The sequence below is a fragment of the Branchiostoma floridae genome, chromosome 3, assembly GCF_000003815.2.
Source record: "Branchiostoma floridae strain S238N-H82 chromosome 3, Bfl_VNyyK, whole genome shotgun sequence".
Lineage (NCBI taxonomy): Eukaryota > Metazoa > Chordata > Leptocardii > Amphioxiformes > Branchiostomatidae > Branchiostoma > Branchiostoma floridae.
Genome location: NC_049981.1, coordinates 33,482,578 through 33,500,811, shown reverse-complemented (window position 1 = coordinate 33,500,811; position 18,234 = coordinate 33,482,578). Strand labels below are relative to the sequence as shown.

General features: G+C 43.4%; 2 protein-coding genes across 2 annotated transcripts in view; one reads left to right on the top strand and one right to left on the bottom strand.

The window, feature by feature from the left end:
* Nucleotides 1–11,572, bottom strand: part of LOC118411384 (cell division cycle and apoptosis regulator protein 1-like) — a gene marked incomplete at its 3' end in the record, with an annotated part of 25,944 nt that extends 14,372 nt beyond the window's left edge. Inside the window, 10 exon segments of the mRNA XM_035813641.1 lie at nucleotides 205–240; nucleotides 3,377–3,560; nucleotides 4,671–4,785; nucleotides 5,073–5,305; nucleotides 6,002–6,016; nucleotides 6,913–6,957; nucleotides 7,638–7,810; nucleotides 8,681–8,782; nucleotides 9,233–9,330; nucleotides 11,426–11,572. Of these exon segments, the coding sequence (XP_035669534.1) occupies nucleotides 205–240; nucleotides 3,377–3,560; nucleotides 4,671–4,785; nucleotides 5,073–5,305; nucleotides 6,002–6,016; nucleotides 6,913–6,957; nucleotides 7,638–7,810; nucleotides 8,681–8,782; nucleotides 9,233–9,281 (952 nt within the window).
* Nucleotides 11,573–12,015: 443 nt separating this feature from the next.
* Nucleotides 12,016–17,403, top strand: LOC118411416 (UPF0602 protein C4orf47 homolog). The gene is made up of 8 exons (XM_035813691.1): nucleotides 12,016–12,529; nucleotides 12,840–13,059; nucleotides 13,872–14,009; nucleotides 14,335–14,410; nucleotides 14,847–15,026; nucleotides 15,394–15,566; nucleotides 16,209–16,353; nucleotides 16,428–17,403. The coding sequence occupies exons 1-7, from the start codon at nucleotides 12,436–12,438 to the stop codon at nucleotides 16,318–16,320; spliced, it is 993 nt and encodes a 330-aa protein (XP_035669584.1). The 5' UTR covers nucleotides 12,016–12,435; the 3' UTR covers nucleotides 16,321–16,353; nucleotides 16,428–17,403.
* Nucleotides 17,404–18,234: the final 831 nt, after the last annotated feature.

Below are 18,234 nucleotides of genomic sequence, written 5' to 3'. Positions count from 1 at the left end.
CCCTTTTTCTCAAGAATAAAATGTAGTTATGTAGAACTTTGGACCAGTTTTTAAATTCTATTTCATTGTCAGATATATCTTAAGAACATACTGATTGTGCTATCTGATTTATCAATGTTTCTACCTTGCACTAGTACATGAAAGTGTAAAACATATACAACAATCACAAAGTGCTTCATGTTAACTAGAAAGTGAAGTATTTACGTTTCTGGTCCTGCCCTTGCTGAGGCCCCCTGGACCCTGGAAACAGAAACGAGAGTGAATAACGGATTAGCTTCATCCCAGTAAAGAAACACTGAGACAGGGACAACTCTCATTGTAACGTGAAATCTGGGAACAAATCCAACAAGTGTTTATCCTCTGGAACTTTTTCTATTCCAAGAAACTACTCTAAATGGCACAAAGTAAAACAATACAAGAAATGTTGTGGTACATCATCACAGCAATCAAAATTCATTTTTGGGAATGTGCGCAATACTCTCACCTCTCAAATAGAAGTACCCCCTGGAATAAAAGTACCCCCCGGACAAATCTTCAAAATCTAATAAAAGTACCCCCTGGAATAAAAGTACCCCCCGGAAAAATACCAAATTGACATGTAAACTGTGCCCATGCTACTTCAGTCCAAGACTGTTAGCTGGTGTGTTACGCCGAATGGCGGTTATACCGGCTATATAGATACAGATACAGAAGAGAAGATGATAAGCAGGTAGGCTCTTTTTATTTATTTATGCCTCAGTACCATATCAGTTATTTTTTTTTATTACCATATCAGTTAATTGTATAAATAATGAACAGAATAATTCCTATGTTATTGCACATATTTTGTTTATCTGAGTGTCACATCATCAACAAAGATTAAAATAAAAGTAAAAAAATGAATGAAAATAAAAATTGAAGAAATAAAAAAAGAAGTTTATATTATAATCATTGTTACAAAATAACATTTTGAAGAAACATTCCAACTTAGAATACCTTATTCACCACTTGTGCTATTTTCAATGTTGCAGAAACCAAGGTCATAGACACTGCCCCCTATCGAGAAATACCGGTACTGCAGAAAATATATGATTCTCTCGCGCATTACCGCGAGATTCGGCGTGAGTTGATGAATCCAACATGGCGGATCTTTTCGAGCCGATTGAACGCTACGCTTTGTTTTGGAATGATTTTTTCGTTGCTGGAACATTAAAACAAGCTGACTACGGGTGAAAAATAGTGGAAAAGTATTGGTAACTTTTTAATTTGTTTGGTTGGTGGTTAATTTCTGTGTTTTGATAGAGAATTTACGGAAGTAAGCGACTGTGTGTGTAGCATGTGACCTCGATGTTTTCGTCTTTGTTCAGCGCAACACTTCAAGATTTTTGGAAGGTTAAAGATGGTTCAAAACGAAAAGGATATATTTTTTTACGAGTCCAGTGCCGAATCACTTGTGTTCCGGTATTTTTGGACCTGAACCGAAACGTTTTTGCAAGTCCAGAACTTGTCCTGCGTACCGGTACGCATCCCTAGTTATGTTTGGGTCATAGCGCTAGCGGCAGGGAAATCCGCGATGCCTCGTCCGAAAAAGAGTGAATATTAACAGGGCTCCAGACTAACTTTTTGACCTAGGAGCATGGCGCTCCTAACTCCTAAAACTTAGGAGCGCCAGCAAAAAGTTAGGAGCACCACTATGAAAGGTTGGGAGCACAAGCAAACGTCTGAAGCCATACAAAATATTACTCCAATAATCAATGTTTTTGACTAGAGGTGGGTATGGCTTAAAGAATTAATTAGGGGTGTTATATATAGTTACCCAGTAACCAAACAAGAAACAAGAGAATACATGAGATCACTTTCAAGTAATATAACACTGATTCCTTACAATATATGATTTTTATAATGTTTCATAAGTTAATACACACAATCAGGAAGAGTAAATCAACCTTACTGCTGAAGGTGAAACTTGACTTACATATACAACAACAAACTAAAGAAGTCTACAAGAAAATCTGCAAACCAACAGAGGAGAAAGTGTAGCCAGGACTGTCAGGTACATCTTGTATTTCTTTTGTATCTCTTCTACTTTGTTAAGAACATAGCTGAAAATAGATGCACTGGAAAATTAGAGGTTTACTTGTAGCCTGTAACATCAGTGTAGATATTACAGATATAGAAAAATCTGTGTACAAACAATTCATATTTTCAGTTGAAAAAATGTAGCAGAAAAGATGTGTTCGAAGGGCAAATCAATCGAACTTTTCCCAACAAACAACATCTATTTATCAGTCTTTTGAAAATAAAGACTGCAACAAAAGTAATATCTGAAGAAACCGTGAAAAAATCGCGACCTCCGTTCAACATTTTCTACGATTTCAGTGCCGACACAGCCCCCCTCCCCAGTTTGGCAACGTCGCATTAGCTGTTGTTTTTCCCGCATTCCACCGACAAACAAGCAAAAAAAACCTCCAAAAGAATCCTATACATGTACTTATCACCAAGGACTTTAGGCATTCGATGAGTTTTCGTCAAAGTTACACGCTTTTGAAGCGTTCCTGCATGATTTTTCCCGCGATCACAGCGGGGATATCAGATATTCCACCAATAATGGCGGCCGGGCGAGCTACGTCACGCCGAAATGGCCAATGGGGTGCGACTCTCGCGATTCGCGAGATGTGAGTTACTGCGAGACTTGCGCGAGACTTGAGTTAGAATCAAAATGGCGGCTCGGTGAAGGGCCGAAATCGGCGAATTTTGAGCTTTGAGCGAAGTTTTCGGGGGAAAATAAGGGCGTTGCTCATTTTTTTTTATTGGCGCGCCGTGCGACCATCATTTAAAGAATAGGCGCATTATTAAAATTACGGTCGCATTGCGACCAAATCTAGTCGCAGTCACGAGCCCTGATTAAGCAAAAATACAGCGGAAATATGGGCAGAAAATACCAAACTTTCAATATTTTTGGGGTCCCTGGTTAGTAAAGAAAGCCCAAATTTGAAAAATAAAATAAACGTACCGTCTAAAATAAGGACGTACCGGGTGGATTTTGAGGCGGAAAAAAATAAACGTACCGGTACGTTTATTTGAGAGGTGAGAGTACACTCCTATTTCCTAGAGTTAGCAATGGAATACAGGATTCTCTGTCGCCATGTAAACCGTTCCAGGGTTCTAGCTACGATTTCATTTTATCCTCCTTATATTATATTTTCTATCCACAACCAACAAACTGCAGAGGCTATACTATAAGCATAGAGAGAGAGAGATATACCATAAGTATACTCTAAATATACCGTACATTTCTGGTGGTATTTTAGCCTGCTTATAGTATATTTTGCTATCAACAACCAACAAACTGCAGAGGCTATACTATCAGTATAAGTATACTTTAAGTATACCGTACATTTCTGGTGGTGATGGTTGGCGGGCGGCTGCGTGTGCTGGGACATGAGGGGCGGTATCGAGGACGGCGTGATGCCGGGACCGCCTGCCTGGTACAGCTGGGGCGCAGGCGGCGCGACGAGCGGGGCGTGGCCGGCGCTGACCGGAGGGTTCTTCAGCAAGGGCTGCGTCTGGAACGATGGCGCCTACACATCAGGGATATTATCAGTATCTTTGGCATGGAGGGTTGGAACGATGGCGCCTACACATCAGGGATATTATCAGTATCTTTGGCATGGAGGGTTGGAACGATGGCGCCTACACATCAGGGATATTATCAGTATCTTTGGCATGGAGGGTTGGAACGATGGCGCCTACACATCAGGGATATTATCAGTATCTTTGGCATGGAGGGTAGCCTACACATCAGGGATATTATCAGTATCTTTGGCATGGAGGGTAGCCTACACATCAGGGATATTATCAGTATCTTTGGCATGGAGGGTTGGAACGATGGCGCCTACACATCAGGGATATTATCAGTATCTTTGGCATGGAGGGTAGCCTACACATCAGGGATATTATCAGTATCTTTGGCATGGAGGGTAGCCTACACATCAGGGATATTATCAGTATCTTTGGCATGGAGGGTTGGAACGATGGCGCCTACACATCAGGGATATTATCAGTATCTTTGGCATGGAGGGTTGGAACGATGGCGCCTACACATCAGGGATATTATCAGTATCTTTGGCATGGAGGGTAGCCTACACATCAGGGATATTATCAGTATCTTTGGCATGGAGGGTTGGAACGATGGCGCCTACACATCAGGGATATTATCAGTATCTTTGGCATGGAGGGTAGCCTACACATCAGGGATATTATCAGTATCTTTGGCATGGAGGGTAGCCTACACATCAGGGATATTATCAGTATCTTTGGCATGGAGGGTTGGAACGATGGCGCCTACACATCAGGGATATTATCAGTATCTTTGGCATGGAGGGTTGGAACGATGGCGCCTACACATCAGGGATATTATCAGTATCTTTGGCAAGGAGGCTAGTTTGTTTGTCAGGACTGTTTGTACCATGTGTCTGTGTATATGTGTGTAAGTGTGTGTGTTTGTGTGTGTGTGTGTGTGTGTGTGTATGTGCGTATTACATGTATAACGTAGAATTGTTTCAACTTGAAAAACTGCATCCCCTTCTCTCTTCTAGTACTGCAAAAATCAACGAATCTACGGTATCAGCAACCCACTTTCCCTTCCTTACTTGAACCATTAAGTGTGTTGTCTGGAAGGTAGAACTAACCTGGTTAGGAAGGACCTGGATCCGGGTGGCGTTCCACTTGAACGGCATGTTGGCGTTGTATGTGGCCTCAACCAGCACACGGTCGCCAACCTGGGGGGTCTTGCCCTTGCACACACTGGGAGGGAAGGGAAGAACAACTACACTGTTACTGAGAAATAGTACACAAACAGTACAAGAGTAGGTCATAAACAGCAAGGCACTGTTGGTAGGGTTTCTGTACAGAAACAGTACACAGCATCTAACACACACATGTAGGATTCGCTAACAACAAATCTGCTATAATTGTACCAATCATATTATGTAATAATCAGTCTGCACTCTTACTTGATGGTGACCTTTGAACTTTTATGATGTGACCTATGACCTGCTGGTCAGACATTGTGTGACCTTTGACCTGCATACCTTAGCTGGAAGAAGACGTCCTCGTCCACGAAGCCAAAGTTGTCGTGCAGCTTGGTGACGGAGCCGGTGAAGACGCGCTGCTTGGGCTGCTGCTGCTGCTGCTGGGCCGCGCGGGGCGTCGGGTAGCTCACCGTCAGCTGCGACCCCTGACCCATCTGTGGGGCGCCCCCTGGCACGGGCTGCTGTACTGCAGACAGCGTGGTGGGGATGGCCAGGCCAGGCTGCGGGTGGGACTGGGAGTAAGTACCGTGTTAACACCGACACTTATAACACACAATAACACACAAGACTGGGAGTAAGCTTAGAATCACTGACACTTTTATAACATACAAGATACTAATGTGCAACCAGAAACCAGTAGAACATCACCAGCACCTTGAAGGAAAACGAAATGCACACACTGAGAACACAAGAAGGAAGAGAAAGGGAGAACAACAAAGGGAAACATGTGATGTGGAAACCTTACACACCACAACTACAAGTGCAACACTAACATTAACAACCAAAGGCAAACATATGATGTGGAAACCACCACAGCTACAACACTAAAAGCCTGGCCTGCACCATACAGGGTTTGTTGTGTCAGACTCAGCCATACTGAAGGGGTAAATATGGACACTGACGTGCAAACAGTTCAACTTTGGCACATTTTTTTTCTTTTTCTGAAACAACTTCTACATTTGAAATGTGTGACATAAATGCAGCTGAAATGCATGCAACTTGACAGGTTTGACCACCAAATTTACCAAACCTGCATGGTGCAAATACAGCCAGGGCAAGGAACAAACACACAGAGGAAATAGCATTCTTCTAAAGGTTTCTGCCATGCAAGACCATTTCACCACTGGTACGAAGGTCAGGGGATGGCCGGACTTAGGAGGAAAGGAAGGAAGGAATGAGAGACAAGAGAAGGGAAGAAATGGCTGTACCTGCTTCAGTAGGGCCTTCATCCCGCAGGGCAGACATACGGGAAACAGAAAACAGCTGGTTAGAGGTTACCATGGTAACGGAACGGTTGTCATGGTGATAACACCGTGGTGCTAGTGTGATGTGGGATGTTTCATTTAGACAGTACACAACCGATGAGACGCAGTTTTAGATGCTACAACATGCAGCACACGTGTGTGCCAGCTTACACAAGCTAAATGTTTCATCTCAAACACAGACAGGTACAACTAGAACATTCTGGGCAGGGATGTCTACAGCTTTAATTTTTTTCAATCACTCTTACTGTTTGGGAGCCCATATTGTTGATTTTCTTTGTAGACCCCTCTATATGAAAATACAATTTCTTCAGTTTTATGTACTGAAGTTCAGATGTTTGGGAACGGAGGGGGTGAAATTTTTTTTGGGTGAACAAGCAAATTTTCATCCCAGGACAGAGGGACGGGTCCTGGAGACAGCCCTGGTTTTGATGCAGAATTCACACTTGTTTATATAACCAATCTATGTATTCCTGTAGTTTGGGTATCTGATTTGTCCATGCTGTAGCACATGACAACAGGTTTTGTGTAGGGTGAGAAACATGACGACACGATAACCACAAGAACAGGACAGGGCTGACAACAGTTGGGCTGGAGAATTAACGGACTAGCTGATATACAGACTGACCTGTTCTAAATACACTGCCAGCATTTATGAAAACATTGAACTTAGTAACACACAACGTCTTATAGCAACAACACAATTCCTTATTAACTATTTTCACAGTTCGGATAATTGAAGGAACATTTGTTATACATGTAAAGCATGACGAGAAAATATCATCCCTTGACATAATTTACATCATGACCATTGACCTAAAGTTGAGCATGCCCCTTGACCTCTGACCCCAGCTTACCTGTTGTAGGACGGCTTGTTGCTGGACAGTCTGGGGCTGGAGTTGCTATGGTAACGACAGAAGGCATCATAATCAAGTTCAACAAAAACAGCGATAAAAAAAAGATATTGCTCTGATCTTGGCTTCGGCCCGATAAAACAAAAACAAACTGTGGTATTTTAGCATTTTCCATGTTAATAGTTCTGAAAGTGGCCTCTTTTCTGACAGGAGTAGTGCCCATCTGGTATGGTATACAAAATCTCGCATGGTGTCACTAACATACTTGCTGATTACTACCACAAACCTGCCAATGGAGGAACCAGCAGAATTCATGAACTCAAATACAAAGGTTTGATTAATTCTCACTCACACACTCCCCGGTTTAACAATTCTGTCTCAGTTTTCATCATTATCCACAGTCTGAGCAGAATTAGCTGCCTTGCCACATTGTTCGTCAGGTACTGCCATAACCTATACGCTCCCCCCTCTATGTTACTTACATACACACTGTTAGAGCCGACCATAGATAAAAAGAATGGGGTAGGGAATTTTTCGAGCAGCGTTGTAACCCCTGCTTCGCCTATTGAGTCAGTGAAGTCTAGCTTGCCTAAGCTTGATGTTTCTGACTTAGGGAGAAGAGATGCTGCTACAGTCATCACTATGGGCCGCTCTTCATCTTCACGATGGTAACATCAGGCCCTACGAACCTGATTTAAAAAAAAAGAAGGAAAACCCTGCTGTCCCACCTGCAGTGCCTGCTGCTGCTGCAAGAGGGCGGGCTGGGCCTGCAGCTGGTTGTACGCGGCCTGGGTGACCGTGGTTGACCCCAGCGCCGTGCCGAGCGTGACCCCGCCCACCAGCGTCTGCCCGTATACCGGCTGCGCCCCCAGCAGAGACTGCTGTGGCTGCTGGGCTGTCGCTATGACAACAGGAGGTAAACAACAATCAGGAGTTTGATAAACAACAACATCTGTACAACAGAGGCAAAATATGTTTTCTTCTTTAACTAAATTACAGGTGTATGACGTTAAGTAAACGCGTCAAATGTAAACATGTTGCTATGAACCATGAAACATCTTATCTAATAGCATACTACTTCACTGTACTTCACTACATGTTAGGCTCTCAGGACTGAAACTGTAGGGCACAGAAAGATCAAAATGTCCATGGTCTAGTATCCAAACCTATCATAACTGCTTGTCTCTTCAACGTGTAAAACAACATTGCCCCTGTAAAAAAGCTGTTTTCAACTTTGGAGCAAAACACCCCAAAACAAAGAAGAGAGAACAATAGGTAGGCTATAGGCGAGAGGAAGCCACAGACTTGGCCACTATGACAGGTCGGAAACGTGCGTGCAGACAAAAACAGGTTTGGATACAGGGAAAGAGACTCGAATAGGTTAGTTCTATGCAAGAGGAGAACACATGACAGGTCAGAAAATAGCTTAGCTATAGACGACAGGAAGACAGACTTGGCCACTATGACAGGTCGAGGACAGAGACTTGAATAGGCTAGCTCTATGCGAGGACACATGACAGGACAGAAACGTGCGTGCAGACAAAAACAGGTTCAGATACAAGAAGAGAGACTCGAATGAGTTAGCTCTATGCAAGAGGAGGACACATGACGGGTCAGAAATGTGCATTTTGTGTCCTATTTATGGGGAGAATGAAATAGCTAAAATGGGTCTGGATACAAGGAAAGAGCCTCGAATACGTTAGCTCTACACGAGAGGACACATGATGGGACAGAAACGTGCGTGCAGACAGGAGAGACCGGACCACCGTACTTGCTATCCGCTCGGCGCCCGCGCCCAGACCGACACCCTGCTGGTAGCCAATGGCAGCCTGCTGCGCTCGGAGCAGCGACTGCAGCTGCTGGTCAGGATTGGCTGCGGACAACACAAGTTTGTTTGTTTGTTTGTTTGTTTACTCATTTCATAACAATGCTGGAAACTAAGTTGCACAGCTGATAGATTGATCCCAAAGCCCTAGCCACCTAGTACCTACGTCATGATGTAGAAATGAACAATTAAAACATCTAACTGCGAAAGATGCAGCAATTGCTTGTTTATTTGTTTGTTTATTCATTCTTCAAAAAAGATAAGCAAGCAGGTAAATAGCATAGCCGATGTCATGCCTGACAACCAGGGATCTCCCTAGAGAATGGAATAATTATGACCAAACACTCATAATCATAATGATTGCAAAATCGAGTATTCATTCTTGTCCAACATGCAGTTCTTTCTTACTAATTAGCATCCCGAAGCTTAGCGTAGAATTATGTCGTACGGGTAGTCTGACGAACAATTAGCGGATATAAGAACCAACATGCTGCATACCTTGCGAGGCCCATGGCGGGTTTTTAGCACCAGTGTTGAACTGCGCCATGGCAACGGTTTCCGTGACTCTCCGCAGGTCAGTTCAGGTCACCTGACGACTGGAAGGCACAACACAACTGTTAGTAAGTCTCCACTTCCATGGATCAGTGTCCTTGTTGTACACATGATGATGATAACGTACACTTACTAAGTGGACTTACAGCCTCCGTAAGCTTCGGCTTGTATTCAGTCACAAATTGCATAAGTAGATGACAACAGAAATAGTACTGCTGGCTACACTTGACTATAGAATGTTCAGGGTAAGGTTTCTTTGATGAGGGTCGGCTTTCATGAAGCAAAGTACTACTACTAATACGCTGTTATAGTACAGTAGAAGCCGCTTAATTGCACGGCCTATTTGCCAGTGAAATTGGTGCAATTATCCGGCTTGTGCAAAGTTATCTAGCAGGACCGCACCGGTTTGGGATTCTAGGATTCCGTGCAGTTAACAGAAGTGTGCGTTAATCCGATGTGCAATTAACTGGCTTATACTGTACAGCAGACGTATTCAGTATTTTGCTATACTGTTATGACAGTATGACAGAGGAGTAGCCTGGTATCCAGCCATATTATAGCTCCAGAGTCTTGCGAGAGGGAGCTGCTAGTATTACACAGCTGGTCACCAGGCAAGCAGAGGTGGGCAGCAGTATACAAGTCGTTTCCACCTGGGTCTGTCCAGTGGGTTCAGGCTGATGTGGTAACTTGATATCTAGCTGGACTTAAGTACAACACCAGCTGGGATCCGATGGTTCTACATCACTTCTGCACTACCAGCCACCACTGCTGGATTTAGAAGGCTGCGGCCCACTGAGCAGTGACCTGACCTGACCTGACCCCCTCCCTATAAGGAGTTGTTGTGACCATGGCTGATACCATACTATAGTGGTAGGATCAGCCACAGCGAGAGCCCAGCTTTTGTACTGTGGTCAGCAAGCTCAAACATAGCCTGGACACAGCCCTGGCCAGTCTTCGGCTCCAGCACAGGCCCCAGAGTTAGCCTGGATGCCAGACTGTTCCCAGGGCCCCATGCAGCCCAGTTCCTCAGCTTCAGGGCCAACATACTCCCAGAAATTCTACCTCAGGCCCTCCCCTGAGTTAGAGCAACCAGGCTATACTACTATTACTAGTGCAGGGTGCATCTGATCTTGTTGATGGATTCCAGACACAGAATGGGATAGAGTCACAGACCTGCTGGGGGTGATAATGTCGGACAGCTGCAGATGTGAAAGGGAAGGAAACACCTCCAGCAAGTTTGTTTGTTTCAAGTCTCAAGCACAAGCACTCTACTCTCCACAAGGCACTATGAGACCACGTCTAGTGAAATAATCGACGAAAAATGAGGACAGCAACAACAAAAGGGTTGAACCGCAGCTGCAGGGGACAGCTTGTTTGTGTGTTTGTGTGATTGTTTCGCCGCCCCCACCACTGATGATGCTATGGGACTGGAGAGGTGTGACTGTGTATATGTACCTGCATGCATAAATTAGTATCCCCACTGATTGCTTTGTTTTGTTTCATAATCTGGGAAAAGGCCCCAAACTAGTTACTACATAATTTTTGTTCATCAATTCATCATGATCAGGATGCATACGACTGAATTTACGAGTGAATAGTTTGCCAAAGCTCATAATTTTCTGCAAATTATGCATCCTTCAAAAGAAACCGGTTGAACCTTGAGGCATGCCTGTTCCACCGCACTGTTGACCTTGATAGACGTATAATCAAAGAGCTTGGCTCCCGGCGAACCATATTTTCCTGATAGATACAAACCATGCCCCCCCCCCCCCCCCCCACTATTTGTTTGTCACTACTGAGTACTGTGGTGCAAATAAAATATTTCTTCCTGCAAAGAAACCTGCAAACCTGACAACAAAGGAACTGTCGCGAATCCCCGTAGAAAGCCTCCCAAACCCGGCATGATTGTTATGGTATGATTCCGGCGCGGGCATGGCTGTATGGCCCCTAGCTGAGCTGCAGGAAGAGTCTGTTCTGTACAGGAAAGAGTCAGTCTGCGCAGCAAGGGTCGGATTTTTTTCACCCAGCAGTGCGGTGCTTTCTCTCATTTCTATCAAACAAATGAGGGACTAACTTGTTGGCTATTTCATGCAGAATAAAGTAAACCATGTTCTGTATGGATAAGAGTCCTCTACTTACCGATTATTTGGCCGAAAATGCTCCAAAAATCCGCTAAACTCGCGAGTCACTCTTAACCTTTCCACAACACAATGAGTTATCGTGACATGTGACCGTAATGGCGGGGCCGGAGATTACCGAACGATCCCGACGAGTGGTTCGGACATTTCCGGCCGTACGACGGAACTTTTTCTTACAAGACATGCATTTTGACAATTTCAGTCTCTATTTGTCTAAATCTTAAATAAAGATGACTGAAAACCGTATCTTTAAAATAAAAATTAAGGAATTTTCATTTTTTTTTTACGATGAAAGGTTGTAACCTCGTCCCCAGGTTGTTGTTATCACAGAGTGCCCTGGATCCGAGAGTGACCTCATGACCCCAACTCGCTCCGCTTCCTCCGTTGCCAGGCAATGGCCTGTACCAAGTGGAAAGACAAATATGATTCATAATTCAAAATACTACTATATTGTCATTAAAATGTTTTAAAATATGAAAATACTTCTCAAATATAATTTTCGATAGTACAATATCACATAGGTGTACATTTTGTTTGGTGAAAAGGTCACTTTTTTAAGTTTTGTACTCACTGGCCTCCTCTTTTTGAGTGCGCTCACCCACCGCCATAGAGGCGTGGACAACAGTAACAAACAACTGACAAAGCTTCGGCAACTTTCGCGCTTCTTACGAGTAAATTTCGCGCGCTAGAATAGCATTTCTTCAGTCATTTTAAGACATTATGGTGCCTTAAATCCTCGGGAGCTCCCTGGAACTTCAAAGGTGTGACTTTACCGAGTCTGAGTCCAGTTCGGAGGTTGCGAAGTGTGCTAGCTAGGGCGGAACTCGGAACTAGGACACTTGGAAGGAGTCTTTCTGCCTCTTGATAATTTATCCCAGCTGTTGTGACAACCTCCCTGGGTTGTTGTTTACTCTGACCGGCTCTGCTGTACAGGTGTTCCTATCGGAAACTGTGATATTCCGCTGTGTTTTTACTAGCTGAAGACGAGGGAACGCAGAAGAAGAAGCCAAGATGCCTGACACCGGAAAAACTGACATGGAGCGGCTGGGGATCTTCCAGGAGATGGGCTATACCACCATCGGGGACAAGTACAAACTGCCCAAAAGTAAGGACAAACACAACTCTTGTTATCGTTATGGTTGCTGTCAACCTTTTCTAAATTTCTATCATTGTACTCGAAAGTTAGCGGAAACAAAAAATGTCAAATTATGCAGATAGAACATGTGTCATCTATCAAGCGATGGGAGATGCTGATGTAAAGGGCATTTTCTACTCCTCTTGCAGAAAAGTGGGTTAACGGAAAATACTGGGCTGTCTACCTGGGCTGGCTATCGCGTCAGGCAACTTAGATCCTCCGTAAACCCCAGAAAAGTTTGGTCATTTGAATAACGGTTCTTTCCATTTCCTTCGCTTAGTGAACTTTAACGATGCCGCGGGGAAAGGCAAGCAGATGTTACCGGGCGGGAGTAAGACGCGGACGGCGCGGCAGGACGGTTACTTCGACAAAACGTTCAACCGCGTGATGGAAGCCGAGGCGTACACCGACCCCATCAAGCTGCGCCGGCAACACAGGCTCAAGGAGGCCAAGAAGAACCTCGGCAAACCCTTCCTGCCGAGTAACGGGGATAAGAAACCGTGAGTTTCCTTAAGTCTGGAATGACAGGTTGTGTGGTGTGAATTGTTTAGGGCAAACCCTTCCTGCCGAGTAACGGCGATAAGAAACCGTGAGTTTCCTTAAAGACGTGAAGTCTAGAAGGACGGGCTGTGTGGTGTATGTTTAGGGCAAACCCTTCCTGCCGAGTAACGGGGATAAGAAACCGTGAGTTTCCTTAAGATGTGAAGTCTGGAATGACGGGTTGTGTGGTGTATGTTTAGGGCGAACCCTTCCTGCCGAGTAACGGGGATAAGAAACCGTGAGTTTCCTTAAGATGTGATGTCTGGAATGACGGGTTGTGTGGTGTATGTTTAGGGCGAACCCTTCCTGCCGAGTAACGGGGATAAGAAACCGTGAGTTTCCTTAAGATGTGATGTCTGGAATGACGGGTTGTGTGGTGTGAATTGTTTAGGGCAAACCCTTCCTGCTAAGTAACGGGGATAAGAAACCGTGAGTTCCCTTTAAGATGTGATGTCTAGAACATTATTGTTTATTGATATTTTCAGACTCCTGGGTGGCCCGATTCAGTTTTGACAAACTGATTTTCACTGGGGCCCAGGTACACATACAAGGAACACATACAACATGGTGTATGTTTGGTGGAGTCTTGTAGTCTCCAAGCAGGATAAAACTCAGTTTTTACACCTCTTTCTGCAATGTAGTAGGCGTGTCTAGTATAATGTATTTCCTAGGAGATAAACCGTTACATAATACTAGAAAATCACCTAAATAGGATGATGATGTACTAACCCACGGATTGTTTATATTTATTTGTTTATTTATCTTATTTCAGCTCTGGCCTTGGGAATTCTTACGGAACATTTGCCGGACCTGTCGGTGCCTTTTCTCCCGTGGCTCGCCCGAGGAAAGCGTACGTGACGCCGGGGAAAAACGTGCTGACAAACCCGCCGAAGAACGGAACAGGCTACGGGTAAATACAAACATAAACACAAACATAAGCATGGTCGCAAACACAATACGCTGCTGTGTTGTGAGTTGCATAGATAAAGTTGATTCTATAATCGTCTATTTTTAACATGTTGTGCTTTATTGAATTTGGAAGTGTTTGTTTTGCACAAGGATTGTTTTTGAAAATATTTCATATGATTAGAGAAAATTTTAATGAGAGTCTTTTATCCCATGAATATAAAATCAACTCCATTCAGACATGTGTCTGCAAAGTTGAAGAAGAACTGTTGACAGATTGATTGATTGATTGACAGATGGATTGATTGACATTTGTCCTTGTTCCTCAGCTATCCCAACGTGACGCTGGGTAAGGGGGCCCCCTACGCGCCCGACCCATACGAGCGCGCCAAGGACATCAGAAATGTAAGGCTAACTTATCGTCTGAAGACTTGAACTGCAGGGCTCAAAATCCTGATAATGTATACACCACACGTTTCAGAGTAGATAGGTATTTTGTGCCCTGTATTGTCCTATTGGTAGCAGATGAGTGTTAATGTTATATGTTAGTACTGTACTTGGGATCCTAATGCCAAACGCCTGCTTTGTATCACTCACACTCTCACGATCACTCGTTATCCCGTTTAGTGGTGGGATAACCCTTGTATGATTTATTTATTTGAATCCACTTTTGAAATCGTAATTGGTACATTCAGTGTATTTGAGCTCTGTATTGATAGATTTGAGTTGAGTGATGTATTCTACAAATCAGTTTTCCTCCTTAGTGTATAATGATCATGACAACCATTGAATGATATGTTAATCTGGCTGTGAAGTAATTTTGATGTCCTTCTCCCCCCAGCGAGAAATGGATGGTTCCAAGAAGCTGATGAAGGGGTCAGCATTCCGGTTGAACCTGGCGCCGAAGGATTACTTCGACGGGAACCCGTACCGGTCCGACCGGCCGCTGCCGCCCTCCAAGAAGATGCCGAGCGGCAAGAGAGACTTCAAACCCTTCAAACCCAGCTCCCCTGCCAAGAGGGTGGGTCTCTCTTCTCCTTCTGTCAATTGCTCAATAAGGCGATTTATGGTTCCAGCTGCTCATGCACAGCAAAATGCATAGTGGGTAGTACGTCAGGCTCTTGAGTTGAAAGCCCCAGTGACATGAACAGAACACAACTAAAACAAGACCTGTTTACAAGGTTGGGGCCTTCACCCTTGACATGTTACCCTCTGACCTCAACACATTTCACTGTGCAAGCTCAAATCTATGATCTGTCCTGATTTGCAAGGACCTCCCAGTGCTTTGTGTCAATATCAAGCCCTTAAGTCCATCTCATAGGCGTCTTTAATCATCAGAGCAATCATAATCGTTATGGTAACTAACTCACGATGTGTTCCTACCCTAGGTCGGAGGCATGAAGGCTGGGACCTTTGACCCTTACCCTTCGCACTCCAACGACCCCTACGTGGTGAAGCAGAAGCGAGCGATCACCACCAACAAGGAGGGGAAGATCTTCCACCCGTCACCCGGCCCCAAGACCGCGCCCACAAACTCTATCATGGAGTCCAACGTCGTCAAGTAAGTACAGCGAGTCCTTGAACACCAAACATTTTTCTTTTATGGTATAAGACTGCAGTCTATGGTGTTGCCGCAAACTTAAAACCACTGCGAAAATATCATTTTTCTCGCTACCGCGAAATCAAATCCCTGCGAACTTAAATGCATTTACAGTATTACGTTTGCCAAAAGTAGTTACTCAAGCAACTGGATATGGTTTTGGAAATGGTCACACGTTTCAACGTTTCAGTGTCACTGACGAATACTACTGGATAGTAGTTGAAACGTCTGACCGTTTCCAAGACCACATCCAGTTGCTTGAGTATCTACTTTTGGGGCGTATCGTGTTACCTGGATGTCTACGTTTGCTTTCTAATCCAACTGCTGCCTGGGCCACAATGTCAAGTTTCCCAAACATTATTATTTTGGGGTGGATTCAGACAAATATAGTCTGCAGAGCCAGAACACTTTCAGACAAAAGTACGCCAGTCCTGCAGTCCTCAGGGCGGGACATTTAGCTGTGGTTTGCTTTTCATTGTACTGGCTGGAAAGAGCTAGGGGAATTTCCCCAGCACAATAAACCTATAATTGGCTAGCCCTTCAGTGAGCTAAAACTGTATTGAGATCACTTTCGCTGATTGATGTTTGTTTGTTTGTTTTCAGGCGGCTGAACACCAGTAACTATCGTCAGCTGGCAGCTCAAGGTTACACGTCTTTCCCCTCCATGCAGACGAGGACGCACACGGCACCCAGCTTTATCACCACAGCAGCATAAACCCCAAACATAGCCTCAGGGGGTGTGGAGGGGGTTACCACACGGCACCGAGCTTCATTACCACTGCAGCATAACCCCCAGACATAGCCTTCCGGGGTATGGAGGGGGTTACCAGCTAACTTTCTGTTGAAATTCTCCTGGGATTCGTTACTTGGCTCTGGTGATGCAGTAAAATATTTTTCTTCCAGAATGAAATTCTAACATGACGAAATCTTAGTAGGACCAATATGCTAGAAAACCCCATCCACACCCACTTATTAGAGGGCGTGAAAGGGGGTTACAAGTGATCATGTTCAGTGAAAATTGTCCTGGCCTTTAGTTTCTTGGCTCAGAACAAATCAGCAGTAAAAATTTCAGGAAGAAATGCCATCCACACCCTCAGTCTTTTTAGTTACATGTACTTTGTTTTTGCCAGGTCCATATGGTATCCATGTCTTATGCACAAAGTTATTTTAGTTACATGTTTAGTATTATTTACATATCCTTTGATAATATTCATATCTCTGATTTTGGTACGCAAATATTCTGATCTTTTTATTACAGACTATAAGAAAATTCTCTATTTTGTAATCCAGGCATTTGGCTGCTACTAGATAATGTAAGTTTTTTACACATGACACCTCCCAGGCCTGTGCGGATAGCACAATAAAGACATATACTAGAAGTAACAAGTGTCTGCAAAAAGGGTTAGGACTTTAGGGTACTGATACATTAAGTATTGTAAACCTCAGAGCCTGTACCCTATGGTACCCTCTTGATGTGTTATCAAAGAGACTTTTATCCTGTATTATCGGTGCCATTTTATCAGGGGTGGCTTTGTTGTAATTATCCGTAAGACATTTATTTCTAATTTCAAGTACATACAGATGCCTCTATGTGGGATGTACATGTAGTTTGGTTTATACAATCTTATTGTGATCAGTATGGACTTGTTTAACATATCACACTGTTGCATGGAGAAAACGTATGTTTTTGTATAAATACTGAATCTACTTTGTGGTGACCACGTCTTGCTGTGAACACTTAATACTGTTCAGATGGAATATCATGTATATATGACATTAAAGTTCTTTTAGACTAAAATGTGAAGATGTGCTTCCTTTACTGTAAATCTGTGGATACAAGCAGGTGCATGCAGATCCAAACGGAATTTTTAAAATATCTGAAAAATTGGAGATGGTGATCAGGAACACTTTGGATCCAACAGAACTTGAGAAGGACACACGGACAAAGTGGTAAATGATGGGAATTTCATACTTGCGGCAGTTGAGTTGCCGCACTACACAACATCATAATGAACACCATCTAGTTGTATTCACTCTAAATAGTAGTGTGAGACTTTGATGAAAAACATTTTCAACTATCAAATAGATACACCAGCATGGCAGTAGTATGCACTATTGCACACGTCAGAAAAAAATCAAGTCATTCAAAAGAAGTGATTTCTTTGGTTTATTGTTTGAAATGCAGCAAATCTTGCATATTGAAGTCAATCATTTGTATATACTCTATAAGTTTGCAAATGAGACCTAAATCTATCCAAACTAAATATTTGTAATACTACTGTGAATTCGTTTGTGAAGATTAGACATCCAGGTATCGTTAACATTGAAGAAGAATCAATCTTTACTTCTGGATACTTTATTTTTATACAGACGTTTCAAATTATTATTATTATTTCAGATTGATTCTTCTTCAATGTTACTGTGAATTCTGTACTCTGAAAGTAGTGAATACAAATGTCAGGAAAACATAATACAGGACTTCGATAATGTTTCTTTCTTGCTGATTAATTTTTTACATCTCTGAATGATTACTTGAATCCTGACTGATTTTATTTATATCATACAGTTTGTACAACATGTACATTATAGCGCGCAACACTGCAGGAAATGGAAGCTAATGTATGTCAAA

Coding starts and splice junctions, on each gene's coding strand:
- LOC118411416 (XM_035813691.1), top strand. CDS start 12,436: ATGCCTGACACCGGAAAAACTGACATGGAGCGGCTGGGGATCTTCCAG. Junction 15,027..15,393: donor CCAGCTCCCCTGCCAAGAGG/GTGGGTCTCTCT, acceptor TTCCTACCCTAG/GTCGGAGGCATGAAGGCTGG. Junction 15,567..16,208: donor ATGGAGTCCAACGTCGTCAA/GTAAGTACAGCG, acceptor GTTTGTTTTCAG/GCGGCTGAACACCAGTAACT.